Source organism: Amphibalanus amphitrite, unplaced genomic scaffold (assembly GCF_019059575.1).
Source record: "Amphibalanus amphitrite isolate SeventyFive unplaced genomic scaffold, NRLGWU_Aamphi_draft 002435F_arrow, whole genome shotgun sequence".
Taxonomy (NCBI): Eukaryota; Metazoa; Arthropoda; class Thecostraca; order Balanomorpha; family Balanidae; genus Amphibalanus; species Amphibalanus amphitrite.
In genome coordinates, this window is record NW_024883875.1 from 1 (window position 1) to 18,905 (window position 18,905).

The window sequence follows — 18,905 nt, forward strand, 5'->3', positions numbered from 1 at the left end:
GCTTATGACGTCAAAAGTCGGTGACCTGAAATGACCCGAAAATCGCGGTGGTGTCAAAGATCCGGCCTTGAATCAAAAATTCATGCATGCCAAGCTCCATCTCTGTATCGCCGTGGCATTCGGAGCTATCGCGGCGAAAAAAAAAACTTGGGAGGGCGTACCCCCCCCCCCCCCCGGCCGGTGTGGGTGTAAGTGCCGCTTTTGTCTCGAGATTGAGGGGATCATTTTCAGTTGTGCCGACTTCGCTGCCCTTCTCACTCATGTGTTTGGTGTCCATCGTCCTTAATTTGCTTGCGAGCCATTTTGCTTGTTGTAGCCTATCGGTACTTGGCGGTGTTTTTGGTGGTCACATAAGCAATGAGATGAGCAGCGTCATCACTCAAGCCACGCTTGGCCAAAGCAATGACTGTGGTGTTGAGGCTTGTCAAGGCCAAAGTTGTGACGTCCTCTTTTTTTGTTACAGATAAATGAGGTGAAGATGGACAGATTCCGTCGCAACGACCATACCATGCTGAAAATACCATTCCCGTCCGATCACTGAGTCAAGCAGCGGGCCCGTTAGTACTTGGATGGGTGACCGCCGGGAACACCGGGTGTCGTTGTCATTTTCGCTTCTTCACTGGTGGCCACTGGGGTATTATCCCTTCACTGTTTATGCTCTTTGCGACATGGCCCGTGCCCTGCACACTGTACAGGTCTTCTATTTATTAGGCTCGATAAGTTTCTTTTTACATACTGGTTCTAGCTGCATGTCATTTGAAAGGACTGTAACCATCGAAAGACGTTCAACGAAATTGCTTAACGGGGCCGAGACATCGCTATGTTGCCAAAAAGCAGTGATATGTCCTCTCACTTAACCCTCACCGGACCTATTGGCTTTCTACATACGCGTCGGCTGAGGGGGGAGAGGGATGGCAGGTACGAACGCCCCTTCGCTGTTCCGCCCCTGGTGGGCTAGCGCGTCGCAGAAAAAAACGGGCGTGTGCGCCGTTACGAGACGAAGAGATTGGTACCCAATTTTAAGATCGTCGGTCAACCGGTGACCTCTGAGGTCAGGTCAAGTGTCCTAAGGTACGGTTCCGTTTTTGGTGAAAACTTTGCAAAAAAAAAAAAATGCCGCTGAGCCGCGATTTTGGCAGCATCGTGCTTGCCTCGCTCAGTCGCGTCGAATTAGATATCGTTTGTTTGGGTGAGGTCACCTTAGGTTGTTGACCCCGGTCACGGTCAGCTCAGCGCCCCAACGTCACGAAGTTGGTCGAAGGAGGTCATGACCCATCTCCTTCGATTCGCAAGCCTCCCCGAGTCCATGGGTGGCTCTCCCGAATCGCTGGATCATTTAATCGGAAGTTATTGACAAAAAATTATATGAGCCTAATGACGTCATAAATGAAGTCAGGCAAGGTCAACATTGCAAAAGAGACGCATCGAGCTTTACAACGAGTGCATGAAATCTGTATACGCGTTTTTTCGGGCTTAGCCTAACCAAATAAAACACCGTTTAATTTACCCTAACGAAACTTAAGCTAACATTTTTATCGTTTAATTGCAAGTTAGCCTAATCTCGGGCTTATGCTGATATGAAGGAATATGAAGGAGCCGTTGAAACAGAGCCAGAAAACTCGCCCACGGTTATCATGCGACCAGCTGAACTTTCCGCAGATTGGAGACACTGCTACGGAGTTGAAGAGGCTAGTCCACGGCGTAAGTAATTCTTTTTTCCAATCAAGGAAGGCGCTATACGGAGTATATCCAGTGCGTCATTGTCATGACTTACAACACCTTTATCCGGCCAGCTGTCTGCGAGGTGAAGTGGTTGGTTAGCGCACTCGCCCCCGTGTTCAGAGGACCGAAGGTTCGAATCCCGCCGGCGGCTGAAATTTTTGGCGCGTTGTAGGTTTGTAGGCTGTAGGTTAGGTCAGTTAGGTTAGGGTTAGGTTGTTAGTTTTTGTTTGGTTTGGTTACAAAGAAGCATCTTCAGGTTATAGTTTCTTACCTTTGGTTGGAAAAAAGAAACACGCAGTCCATGGATGGCTCACGCCGCGCTACATTTATGACAGGCATTAGTGACGCAGTTCCGAGTCCACGGGTCCGGCACTAACATCAAATTCGGTTGATACGTTCAGAGCATATTCCCAGGAATTCACCGCGGACGGTAAATTTCCCGAAAATGGCCGATCGGAGTCGTCCCCGGATGTAATAGGTGTTCTCTATGTGATGCCACAATGCGTGCGTGGTCCTCGGCATCAGTATTTCGGCTCGTGGGTCGTTCACATAAATCTGAGCGAATGAGGGTGGCTGGTCTCCGTTGGCTTCGAGTGGTTCAAGTCGGTCCCGCAGTCCGCACCACATGTACACGGCACGTACCCGCCGGTGCCAGCAGGCTGTGGCACCCGTCACGGCTCACGCGCAGACATCGACGACAGGGCCAGCGCCGAGTTCAGACTTCAGATGCCTGGAAAACTGACGGAAGGTACGCGCTTCCACACCGTCGCCAGCCCAAAGATGGCGCAGCACAGGTGGCGGGGCCGGCACGGGGTCAAGGAGGACCTCCCCCACCCCACCCACCCCACAGCAGAAGGTGGCACGTTCACCCAACCACCGTAAGGCCGCACGCGCTACGCCAGCCTGCAGCCACTCCCCTAGCATCATAGCATTAGTTTGCACTAGAACATACAGGGTGTAACGAAATTATCCGGACATCTATTTTTTCGCCATATCTGCTCGCAGAGTTTCTTGTTAATGTGGAAGCTGGAAAATTGGATGAATGCATATTATCACAGACGGAGTCTCGGTCCAAACTGTATTCGAGCCGGCCAGGTAGCCCCCGGGTCACAGAGGCAACGCCACCACGGTTCACATACGAGTGTCATGAGCGCATGTCACGAGCGCAAGTACGCGTGCACCGGCGCGGCGGCCGCCAGCTCAGCTCCATGACACTCCTCCACCCCGAATACTTGCACAGCATGGACAAGCAAATAAATACGCACCTCACAGAACAAGTAACAACTGAAACAAAACGCCTACTCATAGCTCGCCACGTATCGGTCTGGGGGCCGCAGGGTGGACCGGTCTCTCAGCCGGTACCGCGGCGCGCTGGGAGAGGGTGCGGACGGCGGGACGGTGGTCACACCCGGCGCGGGCACCGCTCCGGTCAGCCCTGGCGGCGCCGGGACAGGCGGCCGGCCAGGAGCAGGCGTTCGATCAGGAGCCGGCAGCCGGTCGGGAGTGGAGGCCAGTTGTCCGGGAACGGGAGCGTGCCGTGCAGATGCAGCGGCGCTCTCCGTGACCGGATCAGGAGCAGGTATCGGTGTCACTCTGGAACGGAGAGGATCGTTAGCGACATGCGGAACAGCTGAATATCGCTCACGAACCTGGTCGGCGTGCCGCACAATCACCCTTCCGTCATTTAGCTCCACAGTGACCTTAACTCCCTCTACGAACACTACACGACCGGGCGCCCACCGACAACGCTCCAATCCCTGCAATCTATCGACAGCAGGCACATACACAGGGTCACCCGGGTTCAGACATCATTCACGGGCATTTCGATCACGGTACGCCTTTTGAGCCTCCTGCTGTCTCCGTATACGCTCCTGCCTATCTGGTAGCACACCATCTAAATGAGTGCGTGGCACACGACCCAGAAATAATTCGGCGGGCGTACATGAGGTCGTAGTATGCGGTGTTGTGCGGTACCTAAACAGAAATCGAGATACCTTGGTCTCAATGGACCCCGAGATCTGTTTGTACAGCCCGTTTTTGAAGCTTTGCACGCTTCTTTCGGCTAAGCCGTTTGATTTGGGTGATAGGCTGGGTGTCGTTAAGTGCCTGATCCCATTTACACTGCAAAACGTTTTGAATTGCTGTGATACAAAACACTGGGCGTAGTCTGTCACTAGCACTGTTGGCACTCCCCAGCACGCAAACGACGCTCGTAATTTTTCGATCGTGATCAGTGAGTCGGAGGAACGAGTTGGGTAGACGTCCATCCATTTGGAGTGGGCGTCGACTATCACCAGAAACATCTATCCGTTAGCCGAGCAATAGTCTACATGGACTCGCTGCCAGGTCGAGTCGGCCACTGCCAAGGATGCAGTGGAGCGTCAGGGGCCCTGCCCTTCAGTTCCTGACACTTCACACAACACTTCACGATATCACGAATGTCGTCATCGATTTTTGGCCACCAAACATACATTTTAGCCAACATTTTGGTTCTACACTCGCCAGCATGACCTTCATGTAATAACTTTAACATGGCACCCCCGTCCCTGCGGCGGGACCACCACTCGTGACCCCCACAAAACACAGCCATCCTGCACACTCAATTCACCTATACGGGACCTGTACGGCTGAAAATCAGGGCTGAGGGATTTGACATCCGGCCAGCCATCTCTGACATATCGATGTACCGCTGACAACACGGGATCCAGAGCGGTCTACCGCTGTATCTGGGACACATTCACTGGGGAATGGGGATGAGTCGATGAACTCAAGTAAATGGACAGTCTCAGCCGGAATTGGAACGCTCGAACAAGCCTCCTCGCACGAAGGCAGCCTGCTAAGCGCGTCACAGTGGCCTTGCTTAGATCCTTGCCGGTACTCAGTAGGCCCCAAGCATCAGAGCCCAGCGGACCATCCTAGGTGACGCCATCACGGGCAAAGGTTTCTGCTCTCCTATGAGGCCTATGAGAGGCTTATGATCTGACTGTATAGTGAAAGTTCGCCCCGCTAGGTAATAGTGAAATTTCTTAACGCCGGTCACTACAGATAATGCCTCTTTATCAGTCTGTGAGTATCTAGTTTCGGTGTCATTCAACGTGCGCGAATGGTAGGCCACAGGTCGCTCGCCCTGTGACGTCCGCTGACTCAACACACAGCCAATGCCGACCGGTCCCGCGTCACAGGCGAGAACCACCGGAAGGGCGGGATCAAAATGGGCTAGTACAGGAGGGCTAACTAGCATCTCTTTGGCTTTCCGAAAAGCAGACTTCTCTGCCTCAGCCCACTGCCAGGGCTGATCTGCCTTTAGAAGACGATAGAGCGGAGCCAAGACACTCGCCAGGTTCTCAAGGAATTTCCCATAGTAGTTGATTACTAGCCACTTACGCAGTTCCTTAGCATCCCGCGGTTCCGGGGCACGGACAATCGTGGCCGTTTTTTCGTCGGTGGTCTCCACACCACGGCTGCTTATCTTAAGCCCCAGATAGGTCACGCTGCTGACGCCGAAGCTACACTTGGCCTTGTTGACCCTAAAACCCGCTTCCTCCAGCCGTCTAAGAACCTGCCGGAGGGCCTCGTCATGCACAGCGGCATCGACACCCGCGACTACAATGTCGTCCAAGAAGAACCGAACGCCAGAGATACCAGCCAGGACAGTTTCCAGCGTCCGCTGGAAGTTGGAACAGCGACACTGCACTCGAATAGGCGAAGGTCAACCGAAGGGGTCGAAGAAGACCCCTTGGGGTGTCTACCGTGAGATACTCGCGGGCCTTTTCATCTAGCGGAAGCTGATTATACGCGTTTTTCAAGTCGATCTTTGAAAATATGGTACATCCCGACAGTTTTGAGTACAGTTCCTCCACACGCGGCAAGGGATACTGCTCTGCCTTAGCAGCCCTGTTGACGGTCAAGCGGTAGTCCCCACACACCCGTATTGACTGACCCCCAGCCTTGGGGACAACCACCAAGGGAGCCACCCATTTGCTGTGCCGTACCTGTTCCCAGAGTCCGCCACGGATCTGGTCTTCCAGCTCGGCGTCCGCAGCTTCCCTGAAGGCCAGCGGTACGGTGCGAGGCTTGAAGAAACGAGGCTGGACGTCCGGGTCTACGTCGATGCCGACTTCCCCGCCTCGATAGCAGCCCAGCTCCTCCTTGAAGACGTCAGCGAACTCGTCCAGGATGGGCTGCACACGGGTCTCCGCAGTCACTCAACAGATGGAGGGCCAGTCGAGCCTGATGTGTCCCAGCCAGTTCCTGCCGAACAGCCAGGGCCCGCCACCTTCGACTACGATGAGAGGTAGTCGCTGAGCCTGTCCGCCGTACTGAACGTTCACTGCAGCCTGCCCCATGACTGGCAGCTGCTCACCGCTGTAGGTCTTCAGCTTCACCGGACACGGTTCCAGCTTCGGCCCTCCACAGGGCCAGAGCTGCCGAAACCCGGCGTCACAGCAGACCGACAGAGTCGCCCCGGTGTCCAGCTCCATCTCGACCTTCTGACCGTCGAGCGCTACCGGCACCATCAGCGGCGGTCGCCTGACACCGAGGCCGGTCCGGACGGTGAAAATGCTGTACACCTCCTCACCGGTCCCGGGACTAGAACTCCTCGGTTGCGTAGTGCCGTCCTCTCTGCTACCCTCCTGCGCGTCCGACCCTTGTAACGCGTCGCCATCAGCCGAGACATGGCGGAGGTGCTGCTGGTTCTTCCTGCAGGCAGCTCGGACGTGACCCCCGAGGCCACAGCTGTAGCACACCTTATCGATGAACGGGCACGTGTCCGGCTGATGATACCTCAGGCACCTGAAACAGCTCGCCGCCGTGCTGGCCCGGGCGTCGTCCTGTCATGCTGAGAGCGCAGCCGACCACCAGCTCTGGGGTCCGCTGCGCCGCCACCGCCGTCCCTGTAGCCGGCAGGAGCGCGGGCAGCACCGGCACCCCTAGAACTGCTACGCAGCCGCAGCAGACCCCGGGCACCAGTCAGCCGATGAACGAAGGCTCCATCTGCTCGCTGCTCAGCACCGCCGCTGAGCTCAGCCGCACTCGCTGCCGCCGACTCGTGTGCCTGGGCCAGCTGCTCCGCCGACTGGAGCGTCAGCCCCGGCTCACCGAGAAGCAAGGTTGCAGCAACTCGTTCCGTATGCCACAGACCAAACGGTCACGCAGCATTTCATTAAGGACATTAGGTGCGAACGAACAGTCTTTAGCCAGCTTACGAAGCCGCGCTAGAAAATTAGCAACTGTCTCACCGTCATTCCTGAAGCACGAATGAAACCGGAATCTGGCCACTATTTCAGATTTATCCGGCTCAGATTTATCCGGATGCGGACTTTGCAAAACGCTGACCAGCTGATCGTATGTTTTCTCACTTACAGTGGCTGGAGCGATAAGATCTTCCAGCAGACCGAACGTTTTTGCGCCGATCGCACAAAGCAGCACGGCCCGCTTCTTTGCTTCTTGATCACTCCCGATATCTTGCGCCACAAAGTGCTGATTTAACCGCCGCGTATAAGCACCGAAGCACTCAACGACCGCATCGAACTCGGGCGCCCTGCCCGCCATCGCCGCATATTCGAGCCGGCCAGGTAGCCCCCGGGTCACAGAGGCAACGCCACCACGGTTCACATACGAGTGCCCCCAGCACGGATGTCACGAGCGCAAGTACGCGTGCACCGGCGCGGCGGCCGCCAGCTCAGCTCCATGAGACATATCTCTGGTATCTGCTCTCAACTCAGCAGTGACCTGACCTTGCGAAATGACTCTTGCTCTGAGTAAGAGTCGAGTCGCCAACGGTTTCATTTGATAGTTCTCGTTCAAGGAAGTGGAGAGAAGGGAGTACAGTCTCTAGTTTCGTAGTAAGGCTAAGTGTTGGTGGCATGGTGGCATGAGCCAGGAGCTGGTCTGTCAGCAGCTGGACATCAGCAGCAGCCAGTAGCACATCTGCCTGAGGCGTAACAGACTGGGACTTGGTGGCAGACTCAGTCCGGCCTCGATCGCAAAAGGCGCCCTTTGCCAAGTGGTGAGAAGAGTTGTCAAGATAGCGACACTCGACAGGGAAACGCAAACAGACTCAAATTCTTACCAAGGCAGATAGTAAGAGGTCCCACATCATGATTCACCATTACCCGCCCTTTAGCTTGGTTTTGCTGCCCTTCAAACTGAAAAAGACAATGAAATTGACGGCAAAACAACCAGTCCACCACCTTTGGACTTAGGCCAGGGCGTGTCCACTGGTCGAAGGAAGAGATGAATGAGGTGGCCTGGTCGGATGTGAAGCCGTTCGAGCTGCGATATCCGTTGAGCCGTCAAATTGACCATGTATGGGCTGCCACCAGCTCGAACGGCGTCGCCCGGCGTCAAACATCCGGCCAAAATCTAGACCTGAAGCATGTTCAGCTGCTGTGTAATATTCAAGCTGTTCATGACGCCACAGAAAACCACTATCAGTGATAAGTATTACCGGCGCAACATCCTGGCTAGCGATTGGTTAGAGCCACTCAACCAGGCTGCACAGGTGGGCTCAGTTTCTGAACGTGTGCTGATGCCTGATTCAAGCCGCGCAGTTTTCATGCGGGGCGGCGCACCACCATGAAGTCCCTAGCAGAATGATAAGTGATGCCGAGAGGACCTATTATTCTTTTCAGCTTCACTGGGGGGCCAGCGGCATCACTGCGGGGGCCACGCCCCCCCCCCTAGCATCTCAGAGGAAGCCCTGGGGGCCAACCATGTGTTTTTCCGCCCCCCCCCCCCACACCCACTTTTTACTCGAGGCCCTCTCGTCTAGGACGTGGTCACCTTCCAGAATAAACAAACTCGGTAAAAATAAGTTCCACGAATCCCCACGCACAGAGTCCAAGGGACCCTTGTTGATCCAAGGAGGCCCTCTATCCATACTCGTCAGCGGAGGCCCCTGGAACTGATGCCCTGAGAGGCGCTAGTGGATCTGAGGAGGCCCCAATATCGACACTAGTCTGGGGAGGCCCCTGACACTGGCGGTCTGAGAGGCCCGTCTGGCGTCTATCCACACTAGTCAGAGGAGGTCCCTGAGACTGGTGGTCTGGGAGGCCCCTCCATCCACACTAGTCAGAATTGGCCCCTGACATTGGTGGTCTGGGATCCCCCTACCCTCACTAGTCAGAAGAGGCCCCTCTATCCTCAATAGTCAGAAGAGGCCTCTGAGACTGATGGTCAGAGAGACCCTTTTATTTATACTAGCCACAGCTGCACAGGAGCCCCCTGAGATAAATGGTCTGAGAGACTCTTCTATTTATACTAACCTAAGGCGCCCCTGGGATTGATGGTCTAACAGGCCCTTATATTTATACTGGCCGGAAGAAGGCCAATGAGACTGATGGTCTGAGAGACCCTTCTATTCACACTGGCCAGAGGAGGCAATTGAGACTGGTGGTTTGAGAGGACCTACTATTCATAAAAGGCAGAGGAGGCCCATGAACTTAACTGAGAGAACTGAGAGCCCCTCCTTTTCATACTAACCAAGAGACGACCCTGAAATTAATAATCTGCGAGGCCCTTCTATTCATACCAGCCAGAGAAAGCCCCTGGGATTGATGATCTAAGACGCCCTTCTATCAATAGTTGCCAAAGGAGGCCCCTGAGACTGACGGTGGCCAGAAATGGCCTTTGAGACTGATGGTCTGAGAGGCCCTTCTATTCAAAATAGGCATGGGAGGCCCCTGAGAATAATAGTCCGAAGTCTCAGATACTATACCTCCTCTGACTAGTGTGGACTGTGGATAGACGGGCCTCTCAGACCCTCAGAGGCCGGTATCCCTCAGAGGCCGGTATGGGATATTAGAGCTCAGTGAGAGCTTGTGTGGTGCCTTCAGTGGCCTTGTGGAGCCGTTAGTGTTCTCTGGCGCCGGTGTGTCCTAACTCCTCGTCACCGGTGTGGGACATTTAGAGCTCAGAGATACTGGTGTGGGGCCTTCAGAGGTGTCGGTGTGGGTCCTTCAGATGCACCTATAGAGCCTTGAGAGTTGAGATGCACACGTGTGTGGGCCCCAGAGGCGCCGGTGTGGTCCCTCAGAGCCACCGATATAGGGCCTTGAAGGAAATTGTTCATTTTCCTGAAATTTGTATTTTACTACAGATTAATGATTTTCATGATCATAATTATCAGAAAATAAAATAAAACCTTTTTGTATGAAGGATTATTTTCCATATTTTAATCTAGGAAGAACTATATTCTATATAAAATTATGTTTATCGCGGAACCTTACAACGCGTTGACCAATCATATTGTGTAGTTCAAACCTACCCATGCTGATTGGCTGACGATGAGGTGACTGCATTCCTCTGCAAAGCGCGCATTCCTCTGAAAGGCACTCTTTTTGGAATGAGAAATGGATTATCTTCGTCTAGGGTGATTGTTGAGCCGTAAAAGCCACAAAGAGCCAATCATCTTTGTGCTAGTCTCAGCTCAAGCTACAAAGTACGCAACTGCTATTCCAGTAAAAAAAAAAAACATGTGAAAAGTGAACTATTTCCTTTAAGAGACACTGGAAGGTATGACCTTCAAAGGCGCCGGTGTGTGGCGCTCATAAACACTGGTGTGGAGCCATTACAGGCGGGTGGAGCCGTTAGAGGCCGGAAGGGGCCCTTAGGTGCCTACAAGAAGCCTTCAGAAGCTGGTGTGGCACCCTTATGGAGATAAGCGTGTCTAGTTAGCAGCCCTCGAGGTGCTCTCACGAGCTCTGTGGGGCCCTGCCGAGCCGAAATATGGCCAGATTTTTTTTTTAACGGCCAGTGCCGCCGCAGGGCTCTTAGGACTTTTATTCTCAGGGACCTCCTCTGCATAGTTTGAATAGAAGGTCCTCTCAGACCATCAGTCTCGAAGGCCTCTTCTGGCCACCATCAGTCTCAGGGGCCTCCTTTGGCAAGTACAGATAGAAGGGCCTCTCAGATCATTAACCCTCGTCCGCACATGGGGGGGGGGGGGGTGGTTGCCACCCCAGGTAGTTTTTTTCTGCTCTGCACTCAACATTTTTAGAGCTAAATGCCTGATTTTTCGTATAGCTGCTCCTCTATCCTTTCTCGATGTCCACTGAAAATGTCAAGTCTCTGTGATTTTGGGTTTCGGAGATATGACCTTGTTCATCAGGTCATGCCATGACCCAAATGACAAATACCCAATATCTTGCGTTGGCCATGGGTCTTGTGAGCTTTTGACACATTGATTTCGGCCTTTTTTCCCAGTCTTACCTCCCCCTATCAGTGAACATGTTGTTCGACGATATACAGATGTCAAGGTTAGGGTCAAGGTCAACCTAGGTCATCTGGAAACATTGCGTTTTAGGCAAGCGGAATTTACTTTTTGTGAAGTTTCTTTGACTGTATTTTTAGTAAAAGTTTCTCATTTCATGATCTCATGTAATATGGACACATAAACAATCGGTGCACACATCAGTATACACACAGACACACACAGACATGCAAACACATATCATTGACCTTAACCTAACTTGACCTGAGATGACCTCACCAGCAAAAACCTGGTCGGATAGTGTGACATAGAGGTTCTAGCTGGCTTGGCACCACAATACGGCATCGTCATCGGTATATGATGAGCAGCGCACTCGATATCCAACGGTGACCCAAAACAGTAACATTTTTTAGTTTGACCTGACCTGGAAGGTCAATGCCTGACCTGAGAAGGTAAAACTGGGCATCATTGGATTCGTCTTTTCCCAAAGAATCTTTTTAGTCTTTACCGCAAAGCTCTATCTCCAACAGGAACGAAATGGCGCGGGGGGGTGGCAACCCCCCCCCCCCATGTGCGTTCTAGGATGGGAAAATGGCATGTGCGGGCGAGGGTTAATCCCAGGGGCTTTCTCTGGCTTGTATGAATAGATCAGCCTCTCAGATTATTAATTTCAGGGTCTTCTCTTGGCTAGTATGCATAGGAAGGGCTCTGATACCCTGAATTTCAGGGGCCTCCTCTACCTATTACGAATAGTAGGACCTCTCCAACCACCAGTCTCAGGTGCCTCCTCTGGCTAGTATAAATAGAAGGGCCTGTTAGACTATCAATCCCAGGGGCCTCCTCTGGTGAGTATAAACAGGAGAGCCTCTGAGACCAAAAATCTTAGGGGGCTCCTGTGGTCAGTATAAATAAAAGGGCCCCTCAGACCATCAGTCTCGGGGGCCTCCCTAGAACAATGTGGAGAGGGGCCTCCCCAGATTCACTAGGACCTCTCTGACCATCAGTCTCAGAGGCCTCTTCTGACTATTGAGGATAGAGGGACCTTCTCTGACTAGTGAGGGTAAAGGGCCTCCCAGACCGCCAGTGTCAGGGGCCTATTCTAACTAATGTAAATTGAGAGGCCTCCCAGACCACCAGTCTCAGGGACATCCTCTGACTAGTGTGGATAGACGGGCCTCTCAGACCGCCAGTGTCAGGGGCCTTCCCAGACCAGTTTGGATATTGGGGCCTCCGGCCTCCTCAGATTCACTAGCGCCTCTCAGGCCATCAGTCTCAGGGGCCTCCGCTGACGAGTATGGATACAGGGCCTCCTTGGATCAACAAGGGTCCCTTGGAGTCCGTGCGTGGAGATACGTGGAACTTATTTTTACTGAGTTTGTTTATTCTGGAAGGTTACAACGTCCTCTCAACTCGAGACGAGAGGGTCCCGAGTAGAAAGTGTATGGGGGGGGCGGCAAAACATATGGTTGGCCCCCAGGGCCCCCTCTAGCATGTTAACTTGGGGGCCGTGGCCCCTGCAAGTGATGCCGCTGGCCCCCAGTGGAGCTAAAATCGCGTCACTGGGGCGGGGGGGGGGCAGGCAGTTAACACTTTTAGTGGCAGGGGAGTTGTTGTTTTCATCCATCCCCACTGGCGGATCCAGACTTGCGTTTTGGGGGGGGCCAACTCGTGCAAGGAACCAAACCTAGGGTACCCCCAAATCCTGTTTTCTCATCGGATTTAGGCCACTTATTTTTCGTCACAGCCCTGAAACGATAACTTTTTTAAACTAAAAAAAAAAAAAATAGAGAGAGAAATGGTAGCCCACTCAACCCGTGCCTTAATATTACTTTGAAAACACTTCAAATTGCTTTTGTCGACCACCGCTCCGGGTCGGTGCTTGGCGCAGCCTTCGCGGGCTGGGAGGTGTCGGTTGAACCTCTCTGCCGTTCGGCCCCTGATCAAGCTAGAGCTCGCGGAAAAAACGAGTGTGTTGCCTGTGAGTGACGAGAGGAAGCCGATGATACCCGATTTTAAGGTCCTTGGTCATTGGTTGACCTTCCAGGGCGGTGTTTCACGGTCGCGCTGCCAGCCGCTGCCAGCGCATTCCGCGAGCTAAGGTCAACCTTCGGTAGTGTTGTAGGTATAGGCTAGTTGATGTCTCCATGGAAACCAAAAGTGCCAACAGCGCTGGCAGCGTGCCGTGAAACACCGCCCAGGTCAGGTCACAGACCCAAAAGACGGGAAAATCAGGGCCTGTCAGAACCTCCTAAAGTAAGGCTGTAATAGATTTTTTTTGTGCTGATCACGAATTTCATGTTAGTTTGGATCATAGCTGATGTCTTCATGCCTTTAGGCCATGTCGGGGCAGGCCAGGTCAGGTCAACCAGGTCAACCAGTACTTATGGGCGTCCGTGTAGCAGGTGTCCGACTACCGCTGGCAGCTACGTAACATGATACGAAGGCATCAAAACTACTTCGTAAATGTTCAAATGGTTGCTAAATGCGAAATTCAAAATCAGCTAAACGAAACTATCCTAGAAACATGTTAAACTCGGAATTAAGTGCACCGAGGTCATCAAAGGTCAATGACCTGACTTGACCCTAAGGTGACATTGACACCTACCACAATGGTTGGGACCAACATCATTTCACATGTTTGAGCGTTTTAAACCACGAAAAGACTGTAAACGAGCGGATAATGTGAGCCGACATACGCGGAATCGCGATTCCGGCCAAACATGGCCTCAAACATGGCCAAACATAGTCTCGAGAAAAAGGCCACAGGTCAAAGGTCACTTGGGTCAGGGTCATGAAATTTTCAGACTTTGTCAACATTAGGGTGCTAAAGTTTCGTCGCGATCGGATTAATGATAACTTACACGATAACTTCACGCGTCGATCGAGAGGTAAAGTATGCAATAAGAACTTCTTGGGTGAAGACGAGACCAACACTCAAGCTCACATATTTTTAATGATACGGTAGTTTCTACCTACTACGCTACTTTCTCACATTCATATTTCTTAAGTGTTTTTGGGGGCCAAAATACATGTTGCCCCCTTTCAGGCTTGGGGGCATGACCCCGTGGCCCCCCTGGATCCGCTAGGCCGAAACTAACTAGGCCGTTTTCAAACGGTCTGATATTTCAGGTCATGGTTTGCAAACGGCCGGTGCTTTCAGGCTGTTTCATATGCCCTGACTGGGCCAGGCCGTTTGCAAACGGACAATTTTCATACGGCCTGTAACATATATTCATATTTCACCATCTGTCGCAGCATCAAATGCTGATGTGGTGCACTCAAAAGCCGGAATTGGTCCTTGGATGCCGTAAGGACCCTTTTAAGAAATAAGTGACCCGACTGACCCCTTAGAGAATGGCCTGAGTTCTGACCGAAATAAGTCTTTTACCGTTTCACGGGAAGGGACAAAAAGGTCCCTGATATGCTTCTTGTACAATTACCAAACAAAACAAGCTTTTCAACGCCAACTCAGTGAGTGTTCCTAAAAAAATTATTGCGCATATTCCGTGAATGAAAAATTGCCGGGTCCTCATGTCAGGTCAGGCTGCCAGAGCAAGTTTGTTAACTTGACAGTTCAATCGATATGTATGCAATAAGACCTTCTCGGGTGACGACAAGACATGACGACACTTTATGAAGGAAGCTAGTAAACCCGGTGGTTTCTCCATAGGCACGGGAACCGGGGCAGTGGGGACAGCTTGCCGACCCCCCAACTATGGGGCCGTGGGGGCGGTGCCCCCACAACTTTCAGACGGAATACCCCATTTTTTGCAAATGTTTTCTTTTTTTGTTGAAAAAAGCCAAGGGATGAAAAATAAGTGGCCCAAAACCGGTGAGAAAACTAGATTCGGGGGGACCCTAGGTTGATCTCTGTTATGGTGTGCCCCCCCCCCCCCCAGTCTGAAAGTAGTTCCCGCACCCCTGAGTTTCTCTACGCTATTGAATCACGCCGGTGATTCTAACTTTTAGGTATCTACTACGCAACCTTCTCACATTAATTTTTCTTCAAGCGTTTTGGGAGGGGGGCCAAAAGATATGTTGGCCCCCCTTTCAGGCTTTTGGGGGGCCATGGCCCCGGTGGCCCCCTCCCTGAATCCACCAGTGGGGGGCGGTGCCACCACAACTTTCAGACGGAATACCGCCCTTTTTGCAAATGTTTTCTTTTTTTTTGTTGAAAAAGCCAAGAGATGAAAAATAAGTGGCCTAAAACCGGTGAGAAACTAGATTTGGGGGGACCCTAGGTTGACCTCTATTATGGTGTGCCCCCCCCCCAGTCTGAAAGTAGTTCCCGCACCCCTGACTTTCTCTACGCTATTGAATCACGCTGCTGATTCTAGTAGGTATCTACTACGCAACCATCTCACATTAATTTTTCTTCAAGCGTTTTGGGGGGGGCCAAAAGATATGTTGGCCCCCCCTTTCAGGCTTTTGGGGGGGGGCCATGGCCCCGGTGGCCCCCCTCTGGATCCGCCAGTGTCCATCCCTCAGGGTTTTCGAGAATATCTTCGAAACGGCTAAAGATAGGATGCTGAAATTTTGTGACTTTTCTTAGAACTAAACTAGGCACATCATTTGAAATTTTCAAGTTGATACCCTGATCAGGGGCGGTTCCAGGGCATCGGAAGGTCCATTGGGAGGTCCTATTCACGAAGTGAGTCATTTGGGTGAAGATCACTATGCTGGTGCACTATAACTGTAGGTATTCATTCCGTGGGTGGATCAACATTATTTTCGGGTATTAGAGGCTCACAAGTGATCACAAGAGATGGATCATAGGCGGTTCCAGGAAAGCAGAAAAGGAAGTCGATTTCACCTCCCAACTTCGGTGCTCTGACGCCGCCTATGAATTGCCAATCTACTATTAGTCATTCTATCACATATTTTGTAACATCAAAAGACCATTGCAAATCCGTTTTGGTAATGGTATTAGGCCCGGTGGCCGCGCCGGGCCTGCGGGCTCGACCTTGACATCTCTAAACAGGACCTCGGGGAAGGGCAGGACAGAGTCTGAGCCTTAAGGACAGGGCAGGCACTGGCCATGAGGCTAAGATAAGACACATTAGGCACGTGAGGACTGGGTAGGTTGCAGGGTCCGAGGGCAAGGCAAGGCGCGGGTCTGAGGCTGTCATTACACAGGGCTGGAAAGAAGTGCAAGATTCAGGGCTTTAGAACACCTGATGAACACCACACCTGATGGCAGGGCAACACACACACACAGGATTTTAGAGCAGGGCAAGAAACAGTACCTAAGGGCAGAGCAAGATATAAGGACACAGGTAGGGCACAAGGTCTGAATGTATGACAAGACAGGGTATAGGGCCTGAGGGCAAGACAAGGCTCAGGGCATGAGGGCAGAACAAAGCACAGGTTGTGAGGACAGGTAAGGGCATGAGGACGGGAAACGGCACGGGACCTGAGGACGGGGGACACCACAAGGCCTGATAGCAGGGCAGGGCACAGCGCCTGAGAGCAGTGGGACACGAGACCTTAGGGAAATGCAGTGTGCAAGGCTTGAGGGCAGAGTAGGACACAGGGCTGATGGCATGGGACAGCACAAGGCCTGATGACAGGGCAGAGCACAGCAGCTTAGTGCGAGGGCGGTGTCTGAGGGCAAGACAATGCACAAGGCTTAATGGCAGAATACGACAGGGTCTGAGGGCAGGGCATGCACATGGGGCCTGAGGCAGGGCAAGGCATCAGGCTTGAGGAAGGACGCTGGGCCGGGGCATGAGGGCATGGGAAGGCACAAGACCTGATGGCAGGACAGGGCACAGCACCTGAGGGCAAGGCAGGGCACGGGGTCTGATGGCAGGACAAGTGTACGAGGCTTGAGGGCAGAGAAGGGCACAGGGCCTCAAACTAGGGTAGGACAGGGCACGGGCGTAAAGATGGGAAGACAGCGCATACAACTTCAAGGCAGAGTACATAAGGTATCGGATTTGAGGGCAGGACAGGGCGGGGCACAGGGCCTGAAGGAAGGGCAGGGCAAGGTACAAGACGTAAGGACAGGACACTGGGCAGGGCACATACCCTAGGGGTATAGTAGGGGAGGATATAACAAGGTGTACGACTTCAGGATAGAGCAAGGCACAAGGAATGGAGAGGGTATGTTTGTGCTTAGGTACATAGTAAATCAGGGCACAAAGCAATCGAAAAGCAACATCTGTTACACAGTAAAAGACCGAGGCATGTTACTTATTTTTGCTAGCACTTTTCCGCTGACACCCTGTCATTTCAGTGTGGGACGCAGTGGTTCAAATTTCGCGAGGGCTACGTCCCAAAGGCAGGGGGCTGCGTCCCCAAATGGGACGCAGTCAGTTTGTTAAAATATACCCTGAGTGTTTGAGAGAAATTGAACGTCGCGCTTATTGGGAGGTCGGATAGACCCACCCATGACCCTCAGTTAAAAAAAAAACTCGTAAAAGGTGGCCGATCGCGGCGAAACTTTTCGCATTCACGAGCTAATCAAAATTACACACATCATGACAATTATATGACCCCGAACCCCATGACCCTTGACCTATGGCGTGTTTCTAGAGACCATGGCATGGCAGAATCGCGATTCTGCGTGTTAGCGCACATTATCGACGCGTTTTCAGACTATTTGGGTCTTTAAAAAAAACGCGCAAACTTGTGGAATGATTGCAATACCATGCCTTATGGTAGGTGTCAGGGTCGCATTAGGGCCAGGTGGTCAAGGTTACTGAGCTTAGATGACCTTGCTTCACCTTTTCAAGTTTCAACATGTATTAGTGTCCTTTTTGCAGATGTCGAATTTAGGATCCATTTTCAAGAGAGGTTTTGGTGCCAAAAAATATGTTACGAAGCTTCCCATGTTACGAAGTGGCTTTCAGTGGTGATTGACACCTACTTTGGCTACCTGGCATGACACCTAGGCTAGCTACTGGACACTGGTTGACCTGAGCTTACCTGACCAGACCTACCCCCAGGCCCCAAATGCTGACAGGGGATTCAGGTTCAGCGCAAAATTTTGAGCAAGATAGCATTAAAATTGGGAGGTTCGTATTTCCTTTGTATTTCATTTTTGTAACCACCTGGTCGGGCAATGTGAAAGGGTTACAAATAAATATCAAAGCATGGATAAGATAGGCTACTATTTTTATTTTTCTTAGTTAAGAAAAGATAATCGTGTCAGGGCTATGACTAAAAATAAGTGGCCTAAATCCGATGAGAAAACAGGATTTGAGGGAACCCTAGGTTTGGCTCCTTGAGCCTCTGCCCCCCCCCCCCCCCTCCAGCGAAAATCCCTTACAGGAGGCCCTGAAGCCCCCGGCCCCCCACCTCAAAAAGTAGGTGGGCACTTGCCCACCTGGCCCCTCCTGTTCCTACGCCTATGCAATTTTGTTAATAGCCAAACTATCAAAAATAAAACACAAACTAATGTTTGTGGAATCAATAGTTTGATTCTGACACCAGATTGCCTCCATAAAAAAATCAATTTCCTGATTGTCTTTTAGCATGCTTTGCATAAAAAACAGTCATTATTTTGGTTGTATTTTTTGTGTGTTGTTAGCTTCATCATTTTTCTTTGCCACCTGCTAGCAGCACTGCCAATCAGTGTTTTACAAGAAGCATGCCAATTGGGGAAACTATGAGGCAGAAATAAAAACATTGATCGATCAATAAATGGATCTTGTACCTATAACCATATATGGGCATAAATGCAGTCCCCGCTATGACGGGGTGCATTCAGTGTAACGGGACAATACCTGCAGTATTGAGTACACCCACTGAAGAGAAAAAGCTTCCATTACCAAAGGAATGATAGTTAATGAGTAATACTTGACGAAAGTACGCACATTCACCCGAAAATGACGATGTTTTTTGCAGGTTCTGGGCGTCCACTTTGGCAGACAATCAGCTGGCCATTCCATAAATGGATCAGCACTATGAAAAAAGTTTAGAAATTTATTTTTAAAACAATAAATACAAAAAAGTAACTATTGAA

At 51.7% G+C, this 18,905-nt stretch overlaps 1 protein-coding gene across 1 annotated transcript; it reads right to left on the reverse strand.

Annotated features, from left to right (window-relative positions):
• Positions 1-2,786: 2,786 nt before the first annotated feature.
• Positions 2,787-6,239, reverse strand: LOC122376981 (sulfated surface glycoprotein 185-like). Its single transcript, XM_043356945.1, has 3 exons — positions 6,086-6,239; positions 5,770-5,926; positions 2,787-3,315 (listed from the first exon to the last, which is right to left on the reverse strand). The coding sequence occupies exons 1-3, from the start codon at positions 6,237-6,239 to the stop codon at positions 3,021-3,023; spliced, it is 606 nt and encodes a 201-aa protein (XP_043212880.1). The 3' UTR covers positions 2,787-3,020.
• Positions 6,240-18,905: the final 12,666 nt, after the last annotated feature.

What these genes read in the sequence shown, in the direction of transcription:
- LOC122376981 (XM_043356945.1), bottom strand. Translation starts at nt 6,239, where the DNA reads ATGGTGCCGGTAGCGCTCGACGGTCAGAAGGTCGAGATGGAGCTGGAC. An exon ending in GAAGCTGAAGACCTACAGCG is followed by an intron (nt 5,927 to 6,085) that starts GTGAGCAGCTGC and finishes CCATCTGTTGAG; the next exon opens with TGACTGCGGAGACCCGTGTG. An exon ending in ACCGTACCGCTGGCCTTCAG is followed by an intron (nt 3,316 to 5,769) that starts GGAAGCTGCGGA and finishes TCTCCGTTCCAG; the next exon opens with AGTGACACCGATACCTGCTC.